Raw genomic sequence first — 17,353 nt, forward strand, 5'->3', positions numbered from 1 at the left:
GGAGGAAGTTCCCAGGGGTGGGCAGGAAACCCCTGTCTGACCTTTGGTCTTTGCAGCTACACGGTGATTCCGGACCCTTCCCAGTGGCTAGTAGGGGAGGAGGGTTGGGGGCTGCAAGTGTGCCCAACCAGCTATTTCGCTCGGTTGGCCAGGCCCCCTCAGGGTCCCGCGGAGCAGCGGGAGGAGGACACCTTCCATCTTGCTCACTGGGGCCGGTAGGCAGAGTGAATACACGCTTACAATGGAGGGCTCTAGGGTTAAGTTCTGGCTGTGCCTCCCACCACTGTGCGGCCTGGGACAAGGGGCTTCCTCTGCTTGAGCCTCAGTCTTCTCCTGCCTAAAGTGGAGGCAACATAGCCAGTTGTGAAACGCTTGTCACAGTGCCTAGCACATACTCAGCCTTAATAAATGGTGTTTTTTTTTTTAAGGTGGGAGGGGCTGGGTCCTGTGCAGCCTCTGATGCCAGGCTGAGGAACTGAGATACAGGGGAGGGGCACCATCTTCAGATGTGGTGCCCAGGGCCTGTGGGAGCAACGGGGGAAAAGGGGCATGACAGAGGTAAAGCCTGAGTGACAAAGGTCCAGTGGAGGAGCTCAGGCATGGGGGCAGTTCCTGGGTCAACACCAGGAGGTGTGACACTCTTGGTGTGTACTTGAGATCCTGGCTATTCTTCACGATATAGCAAAGGTGTTGCACACATGTATATATGAACAGGACATCTGTTGTCAAAGAAAAAGAAAGGCAACCATAAACTCCCAGAAAATTAAAAAGCCACCCTATACCTGATGGTGCTGACGTGCTACAGTGTTGAGCAACTGTCGCAGCTAAGAAAAAGCATTTTAAATATACACACTAATGTCATTTGTATCAAGCTCAAAAATAATATTCTGTTTCTTTTTGGCAATTTGATCTCACATCTTTGATCTGTAGTATTTCTTTTTTGAATAACTTGTTTTAATAGCTAAGTTTTTTTTAATGGAAAAGGTCATGATGAAACTTCCTCTTTTCCCTCAACATTATGTCTTCGAGATCTGTTTATTCCTTTTCCTGCCATTTAGGTTTGCACCACAGACATCACCATAATAATTTTCAATGGGGATTTAGACTGTTTCTAAATTTTTTGTCTCAATGAACTAAATAAGATTTGATATCAAATCCCCACAAATGAAATCCCTGGGTCTCAAAGCAGCCACGTATCACATTTTGACAGCTGTCACCAATTTGTCCTCCAAAGAGGTTTCCATTGACATCCCTGCCAGCAGTGTCTAAAATCTCTAAAAACAGACTTTTTTTTTAAGATTTTATTTTTCCTTTTTCTCCCCAAAGCACCCCGGTACATAGCTGTACATCTTAGTTGTGGGTCCTTCTAGTTGTGACACATGGGACGCCTCCTCAGCGTGGCCTGACGAGTGGTGCCATGTTGGTGCCCAGGATCCCAACCCGGGAAACCCTGGGCCGCCGAAGCAGAGCGCGCGAACCCAACCACTCGGCCACAGGGCCGGCCCCTAAAGACAGACTTTCTGAACACGTTCTGCCTACATCCCTAGCCAGAAAATTCCAGAGGAAGGAGGCGAGCGACTGACTGGTCCTTGGATTCACATGAGGTCAAATGCATCAGCCCTGATATGGAGCGTTTGGTTTTTTCCTGAAAACAGTTTATCATGTTCACAGGAAATTTTGTGCATGAATCCCTCTGAATTCCCCTGGTGGGTCATCACAAAATCAGGCTTCGGTTTTAAACTTTAAAAAAAAAAATTAAAACAATCAAGTTGGTTTCATTTGTTTGGGCCGAGAAGGGACAACTGTCCTTAGGAAGCCACCTCTGTGTCACTCTCTGAGAAGCGACACTGAAGTTCCCAAGGAGACACGAGGTTTTTAAAAACTCACACAGGGGCTGGCCCCGTGGCCGAGTGGTTAAGTCCGCGCGCTCTGCTGCAGGCGGCCCAGTGTTTCGTCGGTTTGAATCCCGGGTGTGGACATGGCACTGCTCATCAAGCCACGCTGAGGCAGCGTCCCACATGCCACAACTAGAAGGACCCACAACGAAGAATATACAACTATGTACTGGAGAATATACAACTATGTACCGGGGGGCTTTGGGGAGAAAAAGGAAAACAAACAAACAAAAATTTTAAAAACAAAACAAAGCAAAAACTCGCACAGAACTTCAGGAAGGTCCTTGAGGAAATAATATTTCTAGTGAAGAAAAATTTCAGTGAAGTTCAGAAAACCCTTCACTTTTACATCAATATGTTTGGTTTTTGGGTAAATTCAAGTGAAATTAATTTTTGTGCTTTTGGAGATGACAGAGAAGGCAAAGAGAGCCCTTTGAAGAGGAACAGCCTTTCCTCTCTGAGCCTCCATGTGCCTGGCGATCAAAGGTGACCCACTGTCTTACCTGGAACTCGGGGGCTGGTGTCCCAGGTGCCCCCACGCACAGCTGCACCAGGGCTTCCCATTGCTGCCCCCCACCCTGTCCCTGCAGCCATGAGAGGGGCCTCCAGGGCAACCAGGCATAGGGGAGGCCAGGGCAGGGGCCTGCCAGGGTGTTCTGGGGATAGAGGTGGAGACACAGAGATAAAGAAGGCTAGAGAGAGACTCAGAGACAGAGAGACAGAGACTCTGAGCGATAATTAGAAGGGCCGCGAGAGCAAGGCAGAACAGAACAGCAGGGGCCCACCAGGGAGGGCTGTCTGCTCCCCTGGGCAGCCTGGGGAGCCTCAGGGCAGCTGGGGGGCCTGGGCCTGTTCTCCACAAGTAGCTCCTAATCCTCACCTCCTCCCTATCCTACGGCCTCCCGGGGGTGCAAAGCCCCCAAGCTCTGCCCTCCATCCTTCCCTCCCTTCCCAGCTCTTTCTGACACCAGATCTGACTGTGCACTTGCTGCTCACACACCAGCCACAGCTCCACATCTCCCTCCACCCCTGGAATTGATATTCACGGCCCGGTGGGTGGGTATGGCCAAGATGGAGACAGCAGAATAAGTGAATAATAATGAGAATGTTTTAGGTCCCATTTACAGCCCTGGGCCCCGCCCTCTATGTGGACCAGCCCTAGGACCCCATAGCTGGACAGTCAGCGGTCTTAAGTCCCTGGGGCTCCAGACAAGGCAAGGCCCTGTCCTGGTCTCAAGCGCTAGATGATTCCAGAAGGAGAAGCTGTTTCCTGCTCACCTCTGGATTTATGCCAGGTATGGGGGCGGTCTGAGACCCACTCTCCCAGCCTCTCCAACTCTGGGCCATCAGCGGGCAACGACCGGGTCTGCAGGCTGGGGCGACCCCTGGTGCCCAGCAGCAGAACAAAGCAGCTAGACCCTCTTATCCCCGCCTGGGCCTCACTTCTTCCTTGGGGCGGGGGCCTCCACTTCCCCCTCTAGGTGGGCCCCGTCCCAGGCAAAGGCTCTGATCACGCAGCTCCAAGCCCCAGTTGGTCGGGGGGATAATGAGCAGGACTGGCTGAGGGGGATCCGAGTTCCAAGGGTTCCCACACCCATCCTTACACCAGCCTCTTAGGGATTTTTAAAAACAAATTTTAATTATTTTAATGGTAATACATGTGCATGATTTTAAAAATGCAAACTTTACAAAAAGGGATACATAGAAACACGAGACTGCCTCCCCACTAACCCCAGCCCCTTGGTTCCCACTCCAGAGGCCAGAGCTGGGACCAGGCTTTCCTGCAGAAATATTTGGATAAATGTCTCCCCCATCCTGCATTTAAAAAATGTACACAAATTATCACTCTCCTGCTTTTTACATGAACGTGTCTCGGAGAAGATCGGCTTTGGCCTTTTAAGCGGTTGTGTAGTTTCCACGCTGTGGCTGGGCAGACACTCACTTCAACAGTCCTGGATTGGTGGACACTGAGGGTGTTTCCAATTTTTTGCGATTACGGAGAATGCGGTGATATGTCCTCATTCCCCCCACCCCCGACTCTGTCTCCTTTTTAAAAGTCAACTTTTTATTTTGGAATAATTTTAGATTTACAGGAAAGTTTCAGAAATAAATTTAGATTTACAGAGAGTCCCTGATTCACCCTCCCTCAGCTTCTTCCATAGTTAACATCTTTTATACCATGGCTCATCTGTCAAAACTGAGAAATTAACCTTCGTACATTACTGCTAACTAAACTCAAGACTTGATTGGATTTCCCCACTAAGTGTTTTCCTGTTCCAGGCTGCAGCCCTGTGTTCTGCATTGCATTTAGTCCATCATTTTGTATGCAAGTAAATATGGCCGCAGAAAAATTGCTGGAAGGGGAATTGATGGGTCAAACAGTGTGTGTCCTTTTAATTTTGAGCGATTCTAGAAAATCGCCCTCTCCGGTGGGTGGACCAACGAGCGGTACCACCAGCACTGCGTGGGATGGCTTGTTTCCTCACAGCAGTACCCACACAGTGTATTCCCAAACTTTTAATTCAATTTTATTTTTATCTTGCCAAATGAATGGGTAGAAAGTGGTACCACATTCTTGTTTCATTTTGCATTTCTTGTCCAGGAGTGAGACTGGCTTTTTTGTATGTTTCCGTGAACTGGCTATCCATGTTCTTTGCCCATGTTTCTAGTGAATTTTTTTGAAAATTAATTTTTAAGAGCTCCATAAATAAAAAGGAAATTAGTTTATTCCCAAGAATAGATATCTAAAATGGGATCTTTCTTTTCTTCCAAAGGATTTTCTAGCTAGTTGTTTATATGCAGGAAAGTTTCAGTTAATTCTCTTGGGTTCTATACGTATAAAATCATACCACCAGCAGACAATATTATCAGGTCGAATCGCTTCTGAGGCATTCCTGCCCAAAATGCCAACCTGAAATTAATCATGAGGAAACATCACACAAACCAAACTCTGACTCCACAAAATAACTGGTGTGGACTTTTTAAAAAGTGCCAATGTCATAAAAAGGCAAAGACAAATTCAGGGGGGTTCCAGATTAAAGGAGAGAATTGACAGATAAAATGGGTGAGCCAGGACATTCTTTTGTTATAAAGCACATTGTCAGAACAGTTGGTAAAATCTGACTGAGGTCTGTAGATTAGATAACAGTGCTTTATCAATGTTCACTTCCTGATTTTCATAATTGTACCAGGATTATGTAAGACAACGTTCTTGTTTTTTGGACATGCATACCCTAGTATTTATGGTTAAAGAGATATCATTTCTGCAAGTTTTTCATAAAGGTTCAGAGAGAGAGAGAGAGATGGATAAAGCAAAGGTGGTGAAAGTTAACATTTGTGGAATCTGGGTAGAGGGTATCCAGGAATTCTTTGTACTGATCTTCCAGTTTTTCTGTAAGTCTGAAGTGTCAGATACAAAGGTAAAAGACAGAAATAATGTGAAATTGAGCCATGTGAAATTGCGTATATTTCAATTACTTTTGACCTATATAAACAGTGCTTTCATATGATTCAACCTATACATTCTCTTCTTTTCTAATATGTGGACCTCTTATTTCTTTTTGTTAACTAATTGCATTGGCTACTACCTCCAGAACAGTATTAAACTCTTGACAGTGGCCATCTTCACCTTGGCCCTGATTTTGATGTTTTTTCAGAACTTTTCTCATTTGATCCGTTAGTATGGGGAATTTTATTAACAGACTTCCAAATATTGAACCATCCCTGCATCTCAAGCGTAAGTCCCCTTTGTTATATGTTTAAAAAATGTGTTACTTGGTTCTCTTTGCTAAAATTCCATTGAGGAGTTTCCTACCCTCCTCACAGGCAGAGGGGTCTGTAGTTTCCCCATTGTGCCATCTTTGTCAGTTTTTGGTGTCAAGGATAGGCTGGCTCTCTAAACAGATTCCAATCATTCATTTTACAGGTAAGGTAAACTGAGGCCTTGAGAGGAGATGTGTCCAGGTCACACACCCTAAGTCCTCATGTCTGCGGGATGAGGGCAACTCTGTTCTTAGAGGGGACTTAAGTCCCTATCAGCACTATCTCACTGTCTGACCAAATGGGCCTCAGTTTCCCTGTCTGTAGAATAGGCACTAGATGGTCAGGGAGAGAGGCTCCAGTCTCCTTTCTGTACCGTTTCCGTTCAGAGCGGCTCCTGGGTCTAAAGTTGAGCGTTGATGGGTGTCGACTGGGCGTCTCATCCAGCGTGGGCCCCTCTGTACGTGTTCCCGCTGGGCCCCTACAGTGTCTGTCCTCCTGGCCTCGAGCCCCCATCCTGCTGGGGGCTGACTCACCCTCGTGCGCGGCGCGCCGGCCGCCGGCAGCCCCCCGAGGGTCCAGGGCGAGAGCGCGAGCGGGGACTGGGTCGGGGTCGGGACCCCGAGCGGGGCCGGGGGTGCAGCACTCTGCGCTGGGGGCTCATCTTAGCTTCCAGGGCTTTACTGCCGGGAAGGGGGGAGGGGCCCGTCAGCACCTGGACCGCCGTCCCCAAGGAGCCCCCCCCCAGCACTATTCCGCCCTTCCTAAGAGCCTCGCTCCCCAGAGATCCCATCCTCCAGGATCCCCCATCCCTTCTCCACCCCGGGCCATTCTCGAGACCCCTTCCCAGGGACTCCCAGCCCCTTCCCCAGAAGCTCCGCCTCCAGACCTCCCGCCGCCCCTCCCTCGTACGCTCTTTTCCTTGCACCCTTCTCTTCCGCTCCCCACCACTCCCCGGGACCCCCACACCCGCCAGACCCCAGGGACCCAGGCCTCCAGAGGGCCAGCCCTAACCTGGGGATTCCCGCCCCGACAGAGCCCGTCCGCACCACAACCTCTAGGTTCCAACTCCAGGACCCTCTCTCCGATCCTCCCCTAACTTATCTCCCCAAGGCCCCGCCCACACGGCCAAGCCCCTCCTCCCTCCCCAGGGACCCTTCACCCCGTCCCCCCGCGTGCGTTGGTGCACGCCCCAAGTGATGATTGGCCGAAAGAACGAAGCCTTGCGCAGCCATTGGCCGCGCACCCCGCCCGTTCCCCCCTCAGGCCCGCCCCTCACTCACACACGCTCGCGCAGCGCCGCCTCCCGGGCTGCGCAGGCTTCGCCTTCGGCCTCGGCCGTGCGCGCGCGCCGCTGCGCCTCGTCCAGCTGCCGCGCAGACTCCGTGGCCGCCGCCTCCCAGCGCAGCAGGGCTTCTGTGGGCGCAGGGGGCGGGGTCAGGCTGGACGCTCGGCGCGCGGCCCGCGCACGCCGGCGTCCGAGTTTTTGCGTGCTTTGTTTTATTTGAATTAAATTTGAGTGCTCTTTGCGTAACCTTTGAGGGTTATTTGCATAACTCCGCATTGCCTTTCAGAGTCGTTTACATAGCGTTGGCATATTTTGTTGCACGTATTTGCACTGTTTTTGTGATATTTGCATTGCTTTGGCATGTTATGTGGATTTCTTTAAGTTTTCGCGTTCATTTGCATTCGTTTGTATTATGTATACACCTGTGCGTGTCATTAGTGGAGCTAGGAACCTTCTAGGCTCCTCCCACCTCTAGCCCTGCCTACCCCCTTGCGACCCAACGCACCTGTCAGCTCCCCGTTCTCGACCCCCATCTGGGTCCCCTGTGCCTTGGCCTCGTCCATCTCAGTCTTCAGTGTCATCAGTTGCGTCTGAAGCAGGCTCTACGGAGTGGAGGGAACGGGGAGGGGAAGAGTAAATTGGCCCCTCCCTTTCTAGGGGAGATTCAGACGACACTGGTGTTCCCTGAGCTTTACTTGGAATGTCCTTTGGGGCCACACAGAAGTGGCCGCTAAACTCTGGGGTACCGAGTGGTGACAGTGTCTGTGTGGTAGGAGGTCTCTGCCCAGGTCCACCGCCCCCAACGCCAAACCACCGGGGTGTGGAAACGGTTTAGGTCTGCAGTCAGACTCCGGTTCCAATCCCAGCTACACCTAGACTCGCTGACTGGGGTTTCAAACCAACACAAGCCAATTTAGTGGCTGACAGTGATTGGGTTTCTGGGGTATGCTTTGTCACCTCTGAGACATTCTGCAAAGCAACTGGCCTGAGTGTTGAGAGCATCTTCCAGCGAGGGGCGGAGCCAGACTTTGAAGCCGGGGCAGGCTGCCCTTAGCTCGGCCGCCCCGGCCCCTCCCTTAGGCAGGCAGGAAGGGGGAGGGGTCTGTTTTGATTTTGAAAATTCACACGCGCGAGCCGCCGCTGGCCCGGTCCGCAGCGGGACACAGTAGTTCCTCAATAAACGGGAATGGTCGGGCTTTGAGGACGGTTCTTCCGCGAGGTCCGGGGCTGGGAAGGGTTAAGGAGGAGTTTGAAGGGGGTGGCCAGAGGAAGAGGGAGGAGCTGGCCGGTACCTCCCGCAAGAGGCCAACTTTAGCCTCCTAATTACAGGTGACATGAATGTCCCTCTCTGGAAATAGGGCTGCGGAACTGGCTGGGGGCGGTTGAACGGGCACCTGGGGGGAGTGTTAGCACAGGGCCTGCCCAGGTGGGCTCAGGGGTCTTGGGCTTCTCTAGCCGTCACCATTTATCCGGTAAACATTAGCGGACGGTGGGGCCTTCTTGGTCAGGAGGTAGACTCAGGGTGAACCGGCATTGTAGGAGTTGGAAGGGACTACGGTGCTATTCTCATTCACCTCCCTCAACTGAAGAATTGGGTAAGCCGAGGCACAGGCGGGAAGCGTGGGGATGTGGTGCAGGCCCTCTCCCCCCACATTCTGGATGCCCCACCCGGCCCTCCTACCTGGCGGCCCTCACAGGCCCTCAGCGCCTCCTCCAGCTCCCGACGGCCGCCCTCGGCCTGGTCCAGCTGCCTGGCCAGGGCCTCCTCGCGCTGCGCAGCCTCCGCCAGCCGCCGCCGCAGCTCCTCGACCTCGGGCGCCGGGGCCCCGGGCGGCGCCGTGGCGTTGGCCCCCGGCTCCGGGCAGCGAGGCCCCCGGGAGGCCGAGGCGGCCAGATTCCAGGCCAGCAGGGCCGAGCCCGCCGCCGCCGCTGCCAGGAACACGGCGGCCCCGCACAGGGCGAGCAGCCGCCACGCGCGCCCCGGCTCCGGCCCCGGCTCGGCCATGCCGCCGTCCGCAGCTCTGGCCCCAGACGGCCACGAGCATTTAATTGGCACCTTGGGGCGCCAGGGACACCCACTGTTCCGCCCCGCCCGGCCGTGGCTTCCCGAGTCCGTTGGGAGGGGCTGGACCCCCGCCAGGGCCAGCCCAGGCTGCGGGGGCCCAGGCAGGACCGGGGGCCCTGGGTTCCAGTCCTGCCTTTGCAACCCACGTGCTGTCCTCCGAGCCTCAGTTTCTCCTCTGTGAAGTGAGGAAGGCCGCAGTTCCTGCCCCTTAGGACTTAGTGGGAATCACGTGAACACGTCCGCGCAAAGCCCCATCCGCACAGGGTGCGCTCTGAGAGTCTCGCGGTATATTGTCCCCACTGTGTTCATGGAGAAGCCGAGGCTAAAAGATGGGAGGCTACGCGACCTACTGAAGTCGGCCTGCTTCAGGCTGCCACACTTTCTGTGACTGGCTGTGAGGGCCAGAGGGTAGACTTGAGGGTGGACCGGCCCCATCTCCCTGCCCGTTCTCCATTCGGCCGCCAGGGGGCGATCTTAGAACATGAATCAGATCCAGGCCAGTCTACACGGTGTCCCTGACTTCTCTTCCCTCTCAAAATGGAATCTCCTCCCCCGCCTCCCCCCTCATCTCCTCCTGGCCCTCCTCCATGTCCGTCTCCCCTTCCTCCTCCCTACTTCCTCCCTTTCATCTCCTCCCCCTCTATCTCACCCTCTACTCTTTCTTCCCTTCCTAATCTTTCCCCTTTCCCCTGCAAGGCCCTCCATCATGTCTTTGACGTCATTTCCTCCCCATTTGCTCCCTCCAGCCCTCCTCAAACTTACAATGGCAAGCCCATTCCCACCCCAGGGCCTTTGCACTGGCTGTTCCCTCTGCCTGAGCGACCTGTCCTCCCTCTTTGCCCAGCTAACTCTTCTTACCAGCTGTTTCCACCGTCCACGCCCCCGCTGTGTCTCCTCTTCCGGCGCCCTCCCCTCCCCCACTGACTCAGGCGCCTTTTGTTCAGCTCTCTCAGCTCTGCTGTACCTTTACCTTTGATGTGTTTGGCTGATTCCCCCCCCCCCCCGGCTGGGTGAGTCCCTGAAAAGCCAAGCGGGCATCTGCCTGTTCCCACTGCCACCGCATAGGCCTGGCACACAGTAGTCTTGCAGTAAATGTGAGCTGGGTGAACACTGGGAACTGGAATCTCAGTGTCCTCCCCACTACACATAAACCGGAGCCCAGAGAGGCCAAGTCTCAGCACAGGGACACACAGCAGCCTCTGCTTGCTGCCAGATTCCTGCTGGGGCTGGAACCCCTCAGGCTTGCAGGACCCCTCAGTCCTGACTACTCAACCCCTGGTGAGCAAGGCAAGAGGGCAATTTTTAGGAGGAAGTTTATATCGTGTGGGGGTTTGGGGGAAGAAACTGAACAGGTGGAATCCATCATATTGGGCGAACATGCCCCCCTCCATCAGCAAAACCCAGCCCCAGTGTTGGGGGCGGAGGGCAGCACTGTGTCAGGACATCCCAGTAGCCCAAGCTGGGGTTGGGGTGGAGGATGGTGAAGGCGTGCTGGGGGACTGGGGTCACGTGAGAAGGCTTTGCCTTGTGGGAATCGAGGGAACCTGCTGGAAGCAGGGGTTCAATGGCCTGAGCAGCTGAGGAAGCCCGAGCAAGCACGGGCACTTCCCTGGGCCTCAGTGTCCTCATCTGTTACAGGGGGAGACGCTTTGATATATTGACGTATACAGGGAAGCCATTCTGGTTTGAACTTGATTTGGCCTGAACTTTATTTGAGCCAAAGAAGCCTGCTGTGCGGGTGTCAGCGCTCGCTGCCCATCTGCTTCACGCGCCCGCGGAGGCAGAGAGCAGCCTGAGGGTGAGAACCAACGCCTCCCTTCTTGTGACGCCAGCACTCGACGGCAGGTCTCCATCCCTGTGGCACCGGGTCACCTGTAACAAAACATCGCCTTGAACCCTGCAAAGGATGCGCCTGTCAAGCTCGATGTAAGTCTCCTGTTGGACGTGACTTTCCGGAGTGCTTTCCTCCTGTGCGAAGGCTGCGGCTCCCTGCCAGGCTACAGGCCTGTGTGGCTCAAATTTCCTCTCTTCTCTTCTCCCCTGTGGAACGCTTCTGGATTATTTGTGTCGACAGTTAGATGGGGCTGTTGGTGGCGTGAAATGATTCGGCCATCATATATGACTCCACGAGCTCCCGCTGAGCCCCGTGCAAGCTGGGGACACAGATGCGAGGGGGACCCGAGCCTCACTCTCTAGAGCAGCGGTCCTCCCCAGAAGCGGTGCTGCCCCCTGGGGACACTCGGCCATGTCTGAAGGCATTTTCTGTTGTCACAACCTGGGGTGGAGGCGCTATTGGCATCTGGTGGGTGGAGGCCAGGGACGCTGCTGCAGTGCCCAGGGCAGCCCCGCCAGAGGCTGGTCCAGCCTGAAGTCAACAGAGCCAAGACTGGGAAACACTGCTGGAGAACTCGGGGGGGGGACCCCACAACATCAGTGAGCAGAGAAATGGTCAGGGAGGGTGGAGCATGGTAAACAAGGTGACGTGAGGGGATGAGAGCCAGAGGGGCCTGTGGCAGGGATGCCATTTGGGGGATCCTGAAAGGACAGTGGGAGCCAAGGAGGGGGGTCTCCTGAACATCTGGTCTGGGGACTGTGGCACCTGAGGGCAGTGCAGAATTCTAGGAAGTCTGGGCAGACGCAAGGGTCCCGGCCCTAGTGCCCCACACAGGAAGGTGCCTGAACAATACTTGGGATTCCAGGGGAAGTTGGAGGCAGGAAGATAACAGAGGAGGAAGGGATTACGGGGCACGGCACGGGAGGACCCAAGAAAGTGGGTGAAGGGTCGACCGGACAGTAGCCCTCAATTCTGGGGAAGCCGAGACTCTGGAGGAGGGCTTCCCAGAGCTGGGTACTGCAGGATGAGCAAGTTTAGGGGGGAAGGACGGGGGACACTGGGACAAAGGCCTGGCCTGTGTGTGTCTGCAGATGCAGGTTTGAATCCCCAGCCCTGAACTTTCTGTGGGAGGGGTTTGGGAACCAGGACAAGGTGTCCCTCGCTGTCCTTTGTTGCAGCCTCACTTTCCTCACTGGAACCACGGGTGAGAGCAGAGCGCTCTGCTCGCAGTGAGTGCTGACGAGGGCTTGGAGCCTTTTAAGATGATCTCAGCGGGGAAGAGGGCCCAGGAGGCAGTGGGGTGGTGCCTGCCTGAACCTGGGGGGCGGGAATACCTGGGAACGTTCTGGAACAGGGAAGGCTGGGTATGAACATCAGCAGTATCCACCCTAGCCCGCAGGGCAGGCCCCAGATGCTTGGGGATGACAATGACACTCCAGGAACTTCAGAGTAAGGTCTTTCCGCCAAAAGGGGTGTTTACTTTTTTGGAGCCCAAAGACCCCAGAACAAAGTGACCTTCCAGAAACCGTGACAGCAAGAAGCAAGAAGGCACCCTATGCCCTGCCCAGCTCTGGGGTCTGGTGGGGGGCAGCCCTGGGCCAACTCTGCTGCTTCTCTACCCCCCAACGCTGCCCCATGGTCCCCCCAGCAATGCTTCATGGCCCCCCACTGCTACTCCATCCCCCTGCCCCTCCCCCCAGCAGCCTGCAGTGCTCCTGGAACCGCCAGGTCAGGGAAGTCTGGAAGGCAGGGGAACCGGACCAATCCAGGTTGTGACCTAAGAGACATCATAAGAGGGACTCAGGGCAGACTGAGGCAGACAGAGCACGGGACGCCCCGCCCCAGGGCCGCCACGCTCTCGCGGTGCTTTCTCTTCCTCCCCAAGACCCTTCTCCCCTGCGCCCAGCCCCCTACCCCGCAGGCAGGCACCTCCCCAGACCCTGGCTCCGCCCTGACGCCCTCCCGCCCCTCCTCAGCCTTTTGCTCCCCAGGCCGTCCCTGCTTACGGCGGCTTCCTGGGACCTCAGGCCTGCAGATCCCAGAGGCCCAGGGGCAGGAACACAGCGGCCACCAAGGGGCTGAGGGCGTTCGCCGAGCTGGCAGGGTCGTTGTTCCCACCTGAGGCCCCATCATTCCTTTGTCTGGGGTAGAGAGGGGGACGACTCAGGCAGCTGCCGGGCCGGGCTCCCCCAGCTCTGGGCCTGCCACTCCTCGGGATCCCCCCCTCCTTCCCCCACGAGCCCAGTCGCTGGGGAGGATAGTGACAGCGGCCACCCACGGCTGTATGCACGAGGCACAAGGCTTGGACTTAAACTTCGCCCCCTGAGCAAATGGGGGTTTTTAGAACACAGTGGGTCCCGGCTTTTGGGGCAGGGCGGGGGTGGGGGTGAAGGGGCATGCCGGGGGTGGGGGGAGGTCTCGGACCGTAGTCGTTCCACCTCCGCCAGAGCGTTCTGCAACTGCTGCTTCAAAGCCGCCGTGTCTCCTGGGGGGGCGGGGACAGAACCAGGGGGCGTGTCTATACTGTGGCCCCGCCCCAGCCCCGCCCTTATCCGGCCTCCCCTTGGAAATCTGGCGTGCTCCCTTCCCACCCTCCTCTGGATCCTGGACTCGCCCCTCCCTGGGACTCCAACCCTGGGACCCTCCCTCCCCACCCTCCTCAGTATTTCCCCGCCCTCCGAGGCCTTGGGCTCCGCTCACCCTCAAGCTCCTGCACACGGGCCAGCTGCTCCCGCCTGTCAGCCTTCGCCATCTCCAGGGAAGCCCTCAGGGTCACCTGGGACAGGGGCGAGGGTCTGAAACTGGAGTTCCGTCCTTGGGGGGGCTGGCTGCTGGCCCTGGGCCCTGGGCCCCTCCCTAGGCCCTGGGATCAGAGGAGCTCAGGCCCACACCCCCTTCAGGCCTCCTCTCTGTCCCTCAGTCTCCCACCTCAAGAATGGCCACACCTCCCACCTTCCCAGGGCCACCCAGAAGGGTGTGAGCGTCGAAATGGGAGTTTTGAGACCCCCATCATGGGAATTTGGAGGCTTCCCATGCCCAAGCCCTAAGAGAAATTTCCAGACCCTCTGGGCTATTGCCATTTGTTCTTTGGGGCCTGGCGAGGTCCCCATCCCACCCCCTAGAGGGGATTTCTGCTCCCTCACGCCAGTGCCCTGGAGTTGGAAGATTCCCCACATCCTAGTGGGGATACTGAGGCCCCTGATTTAGGTGCCCTGGGGAGTTTTAAGGCCACGCCCACACCAGGCCCCCCCCCCCCGGAGAACTTAGAGGTCCCCAAACCCTGGTGGGATAATTCAGGCTGTTGATCCTGGGGCCCAGGGGCAGTTTCAAGGTCTATCTCCATCCCCACCTACACCCTGCGGCCCGAGCGCAGAGCCCGCTCTAGGAGTTGCAGTGGCTTACCACAGTCTGATTGCAGATGGCAGCCTGGGTCTCAGTCCCCCGTAAGACTTCCTGGGCCCGCCTTAGCTGGTGCTCCAGAAAGTGGGTGCCGTTGCGACACTCCTGCTCTGCTCGGAGGCCATCCTTGCAGGCCTTGCTGTTGGCCTGGACAGCGAAGATGATCGTGGTCACAAGCAGAAACACCACCACCACCACCACCACCACCACCAGGAGCAGCCATCTCAGCAGCCTGTGGTCCCCCATGGGCACAGGCCAATTGTGATAAGAAGTGAGTGCCAACCAGATCTGCCCTTGGATGTGCGAGTCTGGGCAGGAGTTAGGGGCAGATGCTGGAAGCTTCTGTGGGCCGCCCCTGGTTAGCATGGGGGCCGTCCGGACCAATAGCAGGCTTCAGGAACATTTCCTGACCTGAAGGCTCTTAATGGGGACTCTGCTGGCCGTGGGCTGACTTTCAGTTTCTGTTTCCTGCAAGAGAGGTGTTTTTTTTTCTGCCGGATTGTGGCCTCGGGCTCTCCTGGGCTGGGTGCCAGCCTTGAGACCCTGTGGGAGGGGAGTTGGGGCTGCCTGGGACACCCCATCTCAAGTCCCTGCGCTGCTGAGTGCTACTGAGGGTGACAGTTGCAGTTACTGAGTGCCTAGTGCATTGTGTTCCCCTGTGCCACGACCTGAAGTGGCGGGGGCCATTGTTGGTCCAGTCCCCAGCTCAGGGAGTCCAGTTCTCAGTGGGGAAACTGAGGCTGGGTGGCAAGTGGTGGGCTGGGGCCAGGGCCTGGGTCTAACCCAACAGGCTGAGATTTGTGTTTAGGGGTCTCCAGGGTGACCCAGCAGGGGTTCACTCAGCACAGAGGGGACCCAGGACGGTGTCAGAGGAGGGACTGGAGCCTGAGGAAGGGGCGGGGGGTGGGGTGGGGGTGGGGTGGGGGCGCGCACGTGACTTAGGCTGCACTTCCCCCATCTGGCCACCAGGGGCCGCCCCAGCCAACAAACAAGGTCGCCCCGGCCCTCGGCGTGGCTCCAGCCGCCCACAGGTTCCAGAATCTGCCCCTGCCGCTACAGGACGCCAAATAAACCCTCGAACCTCAGTTTCCTCATCTGTAGAGTGGACAGTAACAAAAGCAGCCTCATCAGGAGGGGCCGGTGAGGAGCTGCGAGTAAAGCGTCTCTGCATCCAGTAGGCGCTCAATGAATGCTCGGGCCGGGCCTGTGGCTCAGGGCAGGGGAGAGGCGGGTAACCTGCAACGTGGCCGTGGAGCAAGGAGCGCGTTACGAGGAAGGACAATCAGGGCCATCTGGGACACGCCGGACCGGAGGGGCCTGGGGGCGTGTGGGGAGAGGCCTCAAGAGGCGGCTGGAGCCTGGAGGGCGGCTCGAGGACGCTCAGGCCGCACTGGCCGCCCCCGTGGAATCGGCCGGCTCTGGCGGCCTCACAGCTGCCTGCGCTCCGGGGCCTCTGCGGCCGCGGCCTGGCCACCGTGCGGATTCCAGCCGCTTCTGTTGGGTGGGCCGCTGCGGGCGTTCAGCGGGGCCAGGTGGCCGGCCCTGGCCTTGGCCTCCCGGCCATGCTCGAGGAACACCCAGGCCCCTAGTGGGACGTCCCTTTGCCTAGAAGCCCCGCTTTAAAGCCACTCAGGAGCCAAATGACAAAGGGTGGGGGACGATCTTGTGACGAGGCCCAGGGGGAGCTTGTGTGTCCCGTGAGCAGGGGCCTCTCTCCCCGACCAGGACCCCACAAGCAAAGGCACGACCCTGGACCCTCGGCAAAGCTGACTTATTTCAGCCGCTCTCTGCTGGCCTTCAAACTTTAGGGTTGGCGGCTGGCCCAGTGGCTTAGTGGTTGAGTTGAGCACGCTAGGCTCTGGCGACCTGGGTTCGGTTCCAGGCACAGACCTACACCACCTGTAGAGGAAGTGAAATAAAATTGTGGTCCATTAAAAAAACACTTTAGGGTCAGCTTGGGACCCAAGTGCAGGTCAGAGGCCAAGGTTGTGCACGAACGGCCCTGCCTCCCTGTGGGACCCTGGGCAAGTGACCTCCCCTTGGTCTCAGTTTCCGTGGCTGTGAAATGAGGACGATAATGGAACATTTTGGTGCCCCCCCTAAATTTTGTACCCGAGGTAGCCCCCTTACTCACCTCGCTCTACCCGCTCCCTGCAAACAGAGTTTGTGGGTTTTCCTCTAAAATTCCAAATGGAAAGTAATGCCACCATTCTTCTGATTTTAGCTTTATCTTTTGAAGAATGATTTTGTTTTAGAATAGTTTTAGATATTGCAGAAAAATAGTGAAGACAGTACAAAATCGTGCCGTATATCCCACCGCCAGCTTCCCCTGTTTTCTAACATCTTACATTAGTCTGCCACGTCTGTTACAATGAATGAGCCAGTACAGGTGCGTTGTTATTAACTCAGGTCCATGCAGGATTCAGATCTCCTCAGCTTTTCCGTCCCAGGACCCCACGTCACATTTAGTCATCGTGTCTTCTGGGCTGAGACAGTTTCTCGGACTTTCTCATTTGGAGGAGAACGGGTCAGGGGTTCGCAGGATGGCCCCAGCACCGCGGAGCAGGCTCGGACAGTGGCTGCGAGTGCCCTCCTGGGGCCCTGAGGGCATGGGCGGTTGGACCCAGCCTCACATTCTGTGGCTGCGGCTGGGATGGCGCTGTCCTACAGAATGCGGTGACGGCGGCTCCCTCCCGGGGTGTGGTGAGATTCCACAGGTCCGTCTAGGAAAAGTGCTTAGCCCAGCGCTGGTGGCATCTGTCGACCCCAACCCCGTGAGAGCACATCCTCGTTGTCATCTGATAAGGTCCGGATTCGATGGAATTCTTTCCGTAGATTGAATTCCCTGAAATGGGGTGACTGGGTCCCAGGCGATGCCTGTCTCCCTGGCTCTCGCTTTCCCTAAAGAGGAGTCCAGGACTGCGTCTGTTGTCACCGCTGTGGTGAGCAGTCACTTGCCTTTCCGAGCGTGTCTCAGTCATTCTTGTCTTTCCAGCTCCTTCCCCCTCCGTTCTGGCCTCAGCAGCACCTTGTTCTTCGGCAGCAGACTCCTCTCTCTCCTGTAAGACACAAGGGCTCCAGAGTGTCCTCGACCCACTGCGGACACGGCCCCG

The 17,353-nt window shown here is 56.4% G+C and overlaps 2 protein-coding genes across 3 annotated transcripts; both read right to left on the reverse strand.

Moving 5' to 3' along the window:
• Nucleotides 1-3,513: 3,513 nt before the first annotated feature.
• Nucleotides 3,514-9,231, reverse strand: CCDC194 (coiled-coil domain containing 194). The gene is made up of 4 exons (XM_070586532.1): nt 8,624-9,231; nt 7,448-7,544; nt 6,938-7,070; nt 3,514-6,337 (listed from the first exon to the last, which is right to left on the reverse strand). The coding sequence occupies exons 1-4, from the start codon at nt 8,945-8,947 to the stop codon at nt 6,187-6,189; spliced, it is 705 nt and encodes a 234-aa protein (XP_070442633.1). The 5' UTR covers nt 8,948-9,231; the 3' UTR covers nt 3,514-6,186.
• A 1,454-nt stretch (nt 9,232-10,685) lies between these two features.
• On the reverse strand, nt 10,686-14,645 carry BST2 (bone marrow stromal cell antigen 2). 2 transcript variants are annotated; one of them, XM_070586537.1, is made up of 5 exons: nt 14,244-14,645; nt 13,542-13,617; nt 13,266-13,326; nt 12,848-12,982; nt 10,686-10,879 (listed from the first exon to the last, which is right to left on the reverse strand). In XM_070586537.1, the coding sequence occupies exons 1-4, from the start codon at nt 14,604-14,606 to the stop codon at nt 12,865-12,867; spliced, it is 618 nt and encodes a 205-aa protein (XP_070442638.1). In that variant the 5' UTR covers nt 14,607-14,645; the 3' UTR covers nt 10,686-10,879; nt 12,848-12,864. The 2 variants fall into 2 exon arrangements, with proteins under 2 accessions (XP_070442638.1, XP_070442637.1); XM_070586536.1 differs by lacking the exon at nt 10,686-10,879 and adding an exon at nt 12,292-12,618.
• Between the last annotated feature and the right edge of the window lie 2,708 nt (nt 14,646-17,353).

The sequence above is a fragment of the Equus przewalskii genome, chromosome 20 (assembly GCF_037783145.1).
Source record: "Equus przewalskii isolate Varuska chromosome 20, EquPr2, whole genome shotgun sequence".
NCBI classification, from domain to species: Eukaryota; Metazoa; Chordata; class Mammalia; order Perissodactyla; family Equidae; genus Equus; species Equus przewalskii.